Genomic DNA, 10,095 nt, shown 5'->3' with positions numbered 1-10,095 from the left:
TGCAAGTCAAATTTCAAGCCGCCACCACTGCTCCTGCTCCAGGCAGCAAGAGGTGAGGGCCAAATCACAGGGTCTGGAGCTCAGAGGAGTGACTCAGATAAGCACCGGGCACGGCAGATACCAAGCTGAGACCTCCTTTGAGCTTCCTTGGCAGGGCCTGCAAAAAGATGCCCTGAAGTCTCCCGAGAAGAGGCTTTCTCAGGAAATCTCTGGCAGGTCCTTGGTTTCTGCCTTGGGACTGGCAGGCCACCTCAACCTGCCTGTAGTGCCTGCCCCTGGCTGGCAAAGACACGGCAAGGCATGGGGTGGGCAGGAAGCAGGAGGAGCCGCCCGTCTCATTCCAGGCTGTCCCTTGGGGCTCCTTAGTTTAGCTGCAGCTCTGTTATCAGGCGAAGCATCAAAGAGCTGCCCGGTTTTATTTGTTAGTGAACCTGCCAGGCCACGGCAGTGCAGCCTTGCAGCCACACGTGTGCTTTTCTCTATATTTTCTTTTTTCTTTTTAAATGAGGTTAGAAGGTCTGACACCTAACATCTTTTCCCTGCTAACATTTTCCGGACACAGTGAGACTATGGGATGCAAAGGACAAGTGTCACAGGCTTCAGGGTGGAACAGCAAGCATGTCAGATCAGTCATCAGTTGGATCCGGGAAACAGTCTGAGGCATCTTCCTGGCTTTCCATATCAACTATGACCTCAGGATCCGGCATTTCCTCAGCTTCTATCTGCACTGGTAAGTTTTCTTCTGCCAGTGGCTGGGGCTCAACACCTTGACCAATCTGGGCAGCATCTGGAAAAGGGAGAAATGGTTCATGAGTGCCCACACTATGGCTCACCCTCATAGAAATTCTTCCCCTGGTACCTAATGCTGCAGGGTGCCTGATCCACTCAGTCCCCTCGCCAGGCATCTGCAAGTCAAATTTCAATGTTCTTTGTAACTAATCATTTACTGAGCTATCCATCATGCCTTAAAGCACTTTGGTATTGAAGGTGTCTGGCCTCTTAATACCAAAGTACTTTAGTACTGCTAGTACCAAACCTTTAGTACCAAAATATTAAAGCCAAATCTATTCTCTTACATCTGAATAATTAAAGCTGGCTAAGAGCATACATTTAGTATGTTCTCACCTACTTTCCACGCATACCTCTGCTTTTTCCTTAATTGTAAAAAATTTAAATATGGGCTACTTTTTTAGTCAAACTTCTAATGTGTGAATTTTTCATTAAAAGCTCTACACTTGAAGTATATTAATATTAAACAATGACCTGAAAGACTTTTTTTTTTCCCCTCTTTCTTGCTCTATCTTCATGAGTAGCATTTAATATTTTAAAAGCAGAGCAAAGAGCATCCAAGGTTACACACAGAGCACAGCCAAGCTACAAGAGGCTGTGCACAGTACAGTGAAGGACACCAGAAATGGAGACAGCAGTGCTGAGACCAGGCTATGACCTCTGTAACGCTGCTCCAGTTCATGACATCTCTGCTAAACCTACTTCAGCTGATGATGGTGCATTACTAGGCAAGGCGTTGCCAGCATTTTTATTTGGGTAACAAAACTGAGGGAAAGATAATGCAAAAAATGGAGTATTAATATCAAGCACTTACAGAACAGGAGATATCTGAAGGGTTTTTATCACTGCACTCTCTTGACCATATTGTGCTAAAGCTGTGGGGGTTTATGCTCAATTTCTTTGAAGAATTTAAAATGTGACCATATTCCCACTTCAGCCTCAATTTAAGAAAATACACAAGCCTCTGGCTTTGATGGGATTTAGCTCTGTTTACAGCTCAGCATATTGGTTCATGCTGTCCTGAAGATTACTGCTTACAAAAACAACACCGATTTTTATAAAACGTTACTGATGAGAAGGGGAGAGGGCTGAGAAAATTGCAGGAAAACTGCTTGGGGGAGTTTGGGGGGGTTGCTGGTTTTGAGGTATGTGTTTTAACACGGGAGATAGCAGAACAGGCAGTCTGCAGCCTGCTGGCAGCACCCTCTGTGGGATGCTTGTGGGATGGCTGCCCCTACCTCTCATGGCATGAGTAAGGTACTGAAAAATGCCCTGCTGCAGCTCCTGGACAAGCTGCAGCACCTTCCCTGTGCTGGCATGTCCCAGGCCCCTCTCTACTGTCACCTCCACCCCCACCAGCCGCACACAAACACTGTGTCCCTCCTAAATAAGGTATCTGTCTGACTTCACACCAGTCACTGGACTCACCAGGCTTCGGAGGATGGTCAGTTTGGGCAGCTTGAGCCTCGACACGGTCTCCATTGGGGGGACTCTTCATGCCTTCGCTGGACACCACTGACATTGTTAATCCATCATCCTTCTCCTCCTCTGTAAAACCAAAGCCAGAGACTTGAAGGAAGAGGCCTCCCACGCCCCCAGCCTCGGCAGGTCTGCTGTGAGGCCAGACCCCCCACACGTGTCTGTGTCCCCTCCTCATGTGGCACTGGCTCCACTCCCAGAGCGGACAGATGCCGAGAATGGAGGGCCACTGCCAACCTGACAGAGACCAGCCTGGCCATGCTGGCAGGATCACAGCTTGAGGTGGCACGGGCAGATTGCACTCAGGGACTGGTGCTGACTGGTGCCATCAGAAACCTTCAGGTCATTTTGGGATCACACCTGAATGAGGTTCAATGTTATTGCCCATAGGAAAAGTTTTGTTGTGGGTTTTTTTCTGGCCAGGAGCACATGGTGACAAGTATGAGGTGAGTAAAGGAAAAGTGGGGTTTAATTCAAGACCCTGCTAGCCGTAAGAGCTGCCTACCAGCAAGCAGACTTCTGCTCTACCAGGTCAAGGGAGGACAGGCTGCAGGACAAGCAGCCACCCAGCTGACCCCAGTTTACTCTAAAGCCATGTCAACCCCAGCCTGCACAAACACTGTCCTCTCCAATACTCATCCCCAGGGGGTCACAGCATTCCCCACTCACCTGAAGGCACTGGGATGAATTTGTGTCTCCTCTTCATGCAGCAACATACGGCTGCAGGCAAAGCCACCACCAGGATAAGCACACCGGCTGCACACCCTGCCAGGATGTAAATGAACCCCGGGTACCGCAGCAGGTCTGCGAGAAGGACACAGCATTGTCAGGTACCGTGGTGGACAAGCTCCTTTCTCCCAGTGGGAGAAACCCTACAGCCAGATTAGAGCATGTGGACGTCACTGTTGCTTTGGTTTGGATCACGGGGGCTGATACTGTGAGTGGTGGCACTTTGTGATTTTTATCACTTTGTTTAATTATAGCATGAAATTTTTCATTAGGAGAAGAGGCCTGTGTGCCTAAGCTGTGCGCATTCGCTTCTGCCTGCTCTGACCACTGGCATCCACGGCAATTTGTAAGTTTTAACCAAATTTAGCAGGGAGGGTGGTGGTTTGAAAGATACTACATTTCAACAAGTTGTACGAAAACGGGCAGCTGAGGAGGGAGACCTAAGGAAGCTGAAGGAAAAGCTGCAGAGTCTATCCTCAGAGCTGGTATCAGAGACTCCGCTTATGAGTATCAGAGACCGCATAATGAGTGCACCAACCCCAGAGCAAGTCTCATCAGAGCCTGCACTGCCTCAGGCACCAAAGACTGGCCACTCGAGCCAGAGCTGTAGGAAAAAAAATCCTTCCCCGACTCCGCTGCTGCTCAGGGAAGGATTCCGCTCCGTTCCCCTGCCCAGCCAGGAGTGTGCGGAACACGCAGCAGGAGTGAGGGCTGCAGATGGCTGAGCAGAAGGGCAGCACAAGTCAGTGGTAATTATTACCCAGCTCAGCAGCCCTTGTTCAGGGTTGCTCTGACAGGGCAGACCTACACGTTCGCTGCTGCTGAGCAGGCAGCTGGTAGAGGGCATCACAGACATGCACAAGGGAGACCCATCCAGGCTTGCTCCTTCACTGAGACAATTTGCTCCAACCTAGGGTAGCCACTAGGAAAACTCTCCTTCCCATATGCAAAAAACCCCATGCAGCTCCACTTTAACGAGAATATAAATTCCTTGAAACTCCTTAGGTAAGCCTGTGCCATCCCTTTCTGAATAATTTAACTCCTTTTCAGCAGCACACACGCCTGCACAGCACAGCACTGCACTGCAGCAACCAACAGGCTCATTTGGAGCTTATTTTCAAGCTCTCAAAAGCACTAATTGCTCCGTGTCTCCAGAGACTAGGAAGAATTTTAAGTGTTCCAGGATATACTACACACCATCATACTCTACCTACTCACCAGGATGGTAAAAACAACTGCACACAGGTGCTCATGGTATTTCCAGAGTGCTTGTTCCAGTCTTTTTAAGAAGAGTTACCAAGTTCCAAAAAATCCATATTCAAAATTAAAAATTTTCAGCAACTCTGAAATAATTTACTGAATGATTTTAGTTGATATAAGCGTAGAGAATGTTGTCAAAAGTGTAAGTGGGAAATTTTTTCCTGCATCTGTTTCCTAAAAATTTGCTGCTTGTTAATAAGGTCTTTTTGAGATAAATTACTGTGTTAAAAATAAGCAATGAACAAGTGATTAATCAATGAAAGTCTTTTATATATGTTGACTCCTTAACTTCTGAATTCTTTGTGTTCAGAGCCCTTTGTTGCCTGGGACGTTTACGGCATTTCTGCCAAATTGCTTTTTGGTAACAATTACTCAAAATTAATTTCATCAGCCAACAGGTTGCCCAAATGGACGTTTTTACACTGATCTTATACCTACAGCGGAAAAACTAAATTCAGCCCTTTGCCTGGAGCAAATAATATCCCACAAAAATAATTAGTTAGCCTCCAATTAAATTAAATGAACCCATTTCCCTCTTCATTTTACTGGTATTCAGAATTGCTTTAATTCACTTTTTAGAAATGTGGTTGCATTTGGTGACTAAAAAGTGGAATTGCTGCCGCTTTCCTTCCAAATACACATCCATGTGTGTGTCCATCCCAACAGAGCTATCACTAAATTCCCTCGTGAGCTTTCCAAGAGGAAACAGGGACTGGGCAGCCACCTAGGATCAACCATGGAATCTGTCAGCACTTGTGTGATTTATCACAGGGCTTGACTGAACAGCTCACGGATGTTCACATCCTCGCTCCCCAGTGCCTCAGCCAGCTTGGGTCTGACTGCACTGAACAGCCTCCAACCAATTTAACTGGGCAAAATTCAGATCACTGCTCCACAGCCACAAATGCCAAATTTGCACAGATTGGCCAGTGGTGCCAACAGGACCAGGCACGGACAGCCCACAGCATTTGTGCTGAATGCCTCCACACAGGACACAGGGTTTAGGTCAGGAAGTTTGCTTTCACACCAGCTGCATGCCAGCCACAGAAAAACAGACAGTATCTGCCATGGAGCTGGAGCGTTTCTAAAATGCTAGAGTACAGTTTCTTTAGTGGCAAAGATGATTAAATTAATTACAGCTAAATTTGTCAAAAACCTTATGGTTAAGTTATGTCTGTAGCTTTGATGTAGCTTTGATAACCATCTTTGCTGCCGGAGAGTAGAACAACCTTCACTACTGGAGGTGCAAATCAAATTATACCCAAGGATCCAGATTTTCTGTCTCATTAAACTCTGGCCTCATTCAAGAAGAATACTCAGCATTTATGAATAGTTTGCAAATGGATAAAGTCTCAGCCTTCTCGCAGAGTTACATGCCTGAGCAAGAATATGGAGGGGAAGAAACCCCTACATTCTATCAGTAAATGACTTGTGTCTTTACCCACTCCTGATGGTATGGGGCTGATGGAGAGACATTTGTATGGATCAGCAAATCTTTCATGCTTCAGGCCTACATAAGGGGAGAAGAGACAAGTCAAAACACCTCAACTGAGTCCAGCAGCAACAGGGCTGAACTAGGGGAAGGGGTTTTATGGGGATGCACAGAAACTGGAAAGCATCTGGGTCATGGATGCTTTTCAGAGTAGGAAGCAGCCTGTGTTTCTAAAGCAGCATAGAGGATTGGTGCACAGAAGGGTGCAAATCTCCATCACCAAAAAGTGGGAAAAGAGACAGATGGAGATCCATCCTTGCTGCAGAGCTGGGTAAAAGAACTTTCTCAACAAACTTATCCCATCTGTGGTTGCAGGCTGTGTCAGTCCAAGGCCCGAGAGGGAGAAGGAAACCAAGGGGTCACTTTCTAAAGGCAGGATTTGGTAAATATAAAAGGCAGATGCCAGAGAAGAGTTTGGTATTTTGAGGACACCAACAACTCGGTTTGCTGCTGCAAGAGACCAAAAGGAAGATTTTCTGGAGACGCTGTTACTCACCGTAGCTGCAAGACAGTGTAATGGGCCTGGTCCTTGTGACATGGCTCCCCTTCAAAACTTCACATACAAACTTCCCAGGCTCAGTTTTGTCCAGGTGAACCATTTTCCCAGCATTCTTAATGCAAGCCCCCTCAGCATTCAGGTGGGTGCCATTCAGCAGCCACCGAAAGACCATGTTCTCGTTGCTGGCCACGTTGCAGGACAACTCTGCAGTCCCATCAGGGAAGCACTGGATACCAATGGTCAACTCTGGTCACACACAGCATGGGGCAATGGGAACAGGGAGGAAAGAGAGAGGTGAGGAGAAGACTCAGCAGTGAACATGAGCTGGACAGAAGCATCCCTTACCAGCAGTCTCAGTACCACCACATTTACTGTATAAAGGGAGCAGAAAAACAAGTAACCAGACTCTTGAGTGCCTGCACTCTGCCCTGAAATGCTTACCACTGCCCACCCTGCTAGTGACTCTTGGTCCCTGTTTTGGGGATGCCACCAAAATGTGGCATCTCTTCGTTTTCCTTACTGACACTGAAAAAAACCAAAAAATAGAAGTCCCTGGTCTGAGGGGATGGTAGAAACATCCAAATTATTTGCCAGCCAGAGCCCTCCTCTGTAATCAGCAGATAACAGAGTCTCAGCCCTCTCCTCCACCAGAGGTTTGTACTTTTGCTGTCCCTCTGCCCCTTCTCCCATTTTAGAGAGGAGCTGGTGCAAACCATGGCCAACATGGCTACGAACACAAGACACCTGCAGTTAGATGGGGTACCCAGACTAGGACATTTTAGAATGAATCAATGGATCATTGCTCTTACTACATTTCCCTGAACTTCTTTCTTTCAGTCTTCTACAATAGCAAACCTATTTCCTACATTTGCCAATACAAACTAGATAGAGAACTGGTATGGTTTTATGACAGCAGGAGTAACACTGAGAACATCCATCCATGGAAATAACTTTCCTCAGAAATCACTTTCTTATTCTAGGACATCATCATCAGTTACAATTCCCTGCCTCCAGGAATATGTTTGCTGTGGAAGTTTTTCCCTAGCTTAGGGGAGGCAACAGAACAGAAGGAGGAGGCAAAAGTTCCCAAAGCAAATCCACTGAAATGGAGGTAAAACCCAGGACACTTCTGCAGTCTTTGACTACTTCCAGTCTAAGCCCCTGTTCTTCATACCAAGGAGTCACATCTTTGACCTACTGTGCACAGCAGTTCCGCCTGTTTGCACCCAAAAGGCGTAAGGGATCATTTGTCTTCACTGAGAGCAGTTTGCTCAGACATTTTCATTACAGTTTCGTACACTTCAATTTATCTTAGAAGCCTGTGTAAGTGAAAGCCCTGCAAAAGGAGCGGTGATGATGAGGACCAGAGCAATGCTCTCTGTCTGCCCGAAGCACTATTCAGCAGGAGGACAAACCCTCCTAAGCCTTCTCCATATTAACCCAAGCAATGAGCTGGATCCTGTACAGAAGTGACTTTGTTTCTGTCTTTGCTGCCTGCAGATGGATGAGCAGGCACATCAAAGGGAGCAGGAATTCTGAGGCCATAGGGGACAGGAGGGAGACTGGCATCATTCCCAGAGGCACCTATAGCTCCTGCAAGCTCAAACAGTTTCTTAGGAAGAATATCAAGGCATCAGGCTTCCAACCAGGCTCCCAAGTTCAAAAGTTTTTTGTTGCTAAGGCCACTTACCAAATACTTCCAGTGCAAAACTTCTGGTGTTGTTCTGAAAAACAAATTCATATTTTCCTTCATCATCTTTCTCCACATTCCTCAGCACTAGGGAGCCGTTCTCCAAGTTCAGGCATCTAGTGGCAGAAGTGCCACACTTGGCCAACAAAGTATCACTTAGGACATTTGTAACGCATTTCTCATCCTCCTTGCTCATGCTGGAGAAGTTCTGCAGGCTTTGGATTCCCAAAGAAAAGACTGCTGAGTCGCCGCTGACCGCAGTGGTCCGGATGGCAGAGCCTGAAAGGAGAGCAAGCTTGTGTCCATCCATCCCCTCCCAGCTGCCTCCCAGGAAGGCAAATGCCCAGGCGAGACATAAGAGGGACAGACCCAACCCTAGTGACAGGTTGGATCCCCAATGATTGAAAAATCAGAGGAGTGGGATGCCTTCAATAAGGTCCAACTTCCCCCACCTCAGTAGCACAGGAATGGTGTGCACGCCATGCACACAGGGACACAAAAAGCTGAACAGCTGGTCTTTTCTCCCCATAAATTTAAGATGACCATCTACCACTCTACCAGCCCCTGTCAGAGATGAGAGATTGTGCAAAGAGAGGTCCTCAGGGCATCAATGCCATGGACCTGTTACAGAGGGTAGCAGAAACAACAGCTGCAGGTGCACAGCTGCTTTCACCCAAAGAGGAAGGTCGCAGTTTTAACTTGAACAGGTCTCACAGTACCCTTGCACGTTTTTAAGTTGTTGTGTGTAAATCAGAGATGGGTAAATGGCAGGGCGACAGCAGCTTGGGGACTAACCCAAGGTTGCACCGAGTGTAGGGAGCTGGACCACATTGCTCTCCAGCCAGCACTCTGCGTACAAGGACCTTACATTCCCCGCTGGAAAGCTTCTGCAGACGCAGGACACTCAGAAAGTACAATATTGTTAGTTATCCTTCGTTTACTAGAAAAATAACCTGTCTTACTCTGGTCTGACTTCCCCTTTCATGCATTAGCAGCTACACTATTTGATGTCGCCCCAAATCTGGTAGCGTCCTTAAAAGATCTTGGAGCAAAATTAAGGTGTCTGCTCATCTAGGCAAATCTGTGCCAACCCCGTAAAGAAAAATCCTACTTACCTTGAGTAACAGTTATTGTCATCAGCAAGCAGAGCAGAGTAAAAGGAGAGCCGAAATCCATTTTAAAGAGCTCCGTGCATCGTATGCTGAGGAGATGATCTGGCTACTGAGCTGGGTGAATATAGTGTTCGGGAAATGATGTCAGAAGCAAGAGTGGAAAAAAAAGAAAAGAAACTCCATAGCGGACAGATTGAATGATGTTTCAAAATAGACGTGCGAGGTTTTGGGTGACTGAACTCGGGCTGAGCCAATGCAAGCCACAATGTGCACTGCAAAGTCCCGCAGCTCAAAGGTAGCTGCGAGAGTGGGAACAGGGCTGAGAGGTGAGGGGAGGCAAAAATATCTCCTGGTCAGCTCACCCCATTTTGGAAGATGCTAACGCCAAGAGCAGGCAAAGGAGAAGTACCTATTTCTTTCATCCTTTTCTAGTTTATCGAAGTGCAGCATCCCCACCCAGGGAGGAGAAATCAGTCCAATCAGATAAAGCACTGCACATGAAAAGCAGCTGATTTTCTGAAATACTGGAAACCATCGCTCCTTGACATCTCACCAGCAGGAAGGAGGTGTGGGACAAGGCGCTCCTTCTGTTCCCAAAGGCTGTGTTGCCAGTGTGAACTTTGCCAGGCTCCTTTAGTGACTGAGTGATACCTGCCACGCAGAAAAGGCTCATACAGCCACCCAGGCAAAGAGTAAAACTTATGGGAAATTAATTTACATTGCAAAACTAAACTGAATGTAGCCTGAAAGCCACCCCAGCTCTGTTTGCCACCCCAGCAAATCTCAGAGATGAGACTGAAAAGCCAATCCTGAAGAAACACTGTGAACCAGTTATCTGGAGGGCCCCATAAGGCAGATACTTGGCACTTTTTGAGATGGCTTAAAGCACACTGGGTGTTGCACTGTGCCGAGGTGGGTTACACAAACAACATAGCAGGAACTGTCTCTCTCATTGGAGGAAGTAAACTGCTATAGCATTACAGCCAACATCTGGATGATTTCAGATGCTTAGCAGATGTGCTGGGGAATAACTGCAACAGCTGGG

General features: G+C 47.1%; 1 protein-coding gene across 1 annotated transcript; it reads right to left on the bottom strand.

Annotated features, from left to right (window-relative positions):
* Positions 1-229: 229 nt before the first annotated feature.
* Positions 230-9,497, bottom strand: LOC104689393. Its single transcript, XM_010399478.4, has 6 exons — positions 9,054-9,497; positions 7,939-8,217; positions 6,246-6,494; positions 2,938-3,072; positions 2,218-2,337; positions 230-787 (listed from the first exon to the last, which is right to left on the bottom strand). The coding sequence occupies exons 1-6, from the start codon at positions 9,112-9,114 to the stop codon at positions 627-629; spliced, it is 1,005 nt and encodes a 334-aa protein (XP_010397780.1). The 5' UTR covers positions 9,115-9,497; the 3' UTR covers positions 230-626.
* Positions 9,498-10,095: the final 598 nt, after the last annotated feature.

The sequence above is a fragment of the Corvus cornix genome, chromosome 1, assembly GCF_000738735.6.
Source record: "Corvus cornix cornix isolate S_Up_H32 chromosome 1, ASM73873v5, whole genome shotgun sequence".
Taxonomy (NCBI): Eukaryota; Metazoa; Chordata; class Aves; order Passeriformes; family Corvidae; genus Corvus; species Corvus cornix.
This window is presented reverse-complemented; position numbering and strand designations above follow the sequence as displayed.

Bases quoted from the DNA above. Each gene is read 5' to 3' on its own strand.
- LOC104689393 (XM_010399478.4), bottom strand. From the start codon at position 9,114: ATGGATTTCGGCTCTCCTTTTACTCTGCTCTGCTTGCTGATGACAATA. The intron at 8,218-9,053 runs GTAAGTAGGATT...CTCTCCTTTCAG, and splicing joins GACAATAACTGTTACTCAAG to GCTCTGCCATCCGGACCACT. The intron at 788-2,217 runs GTGAGTCCAGTG...TCCCTTTTCCAG, and splicing joins TGACCATCCTCCGAAGCCTG to ATGCTGCCCAGATTGGTCAA.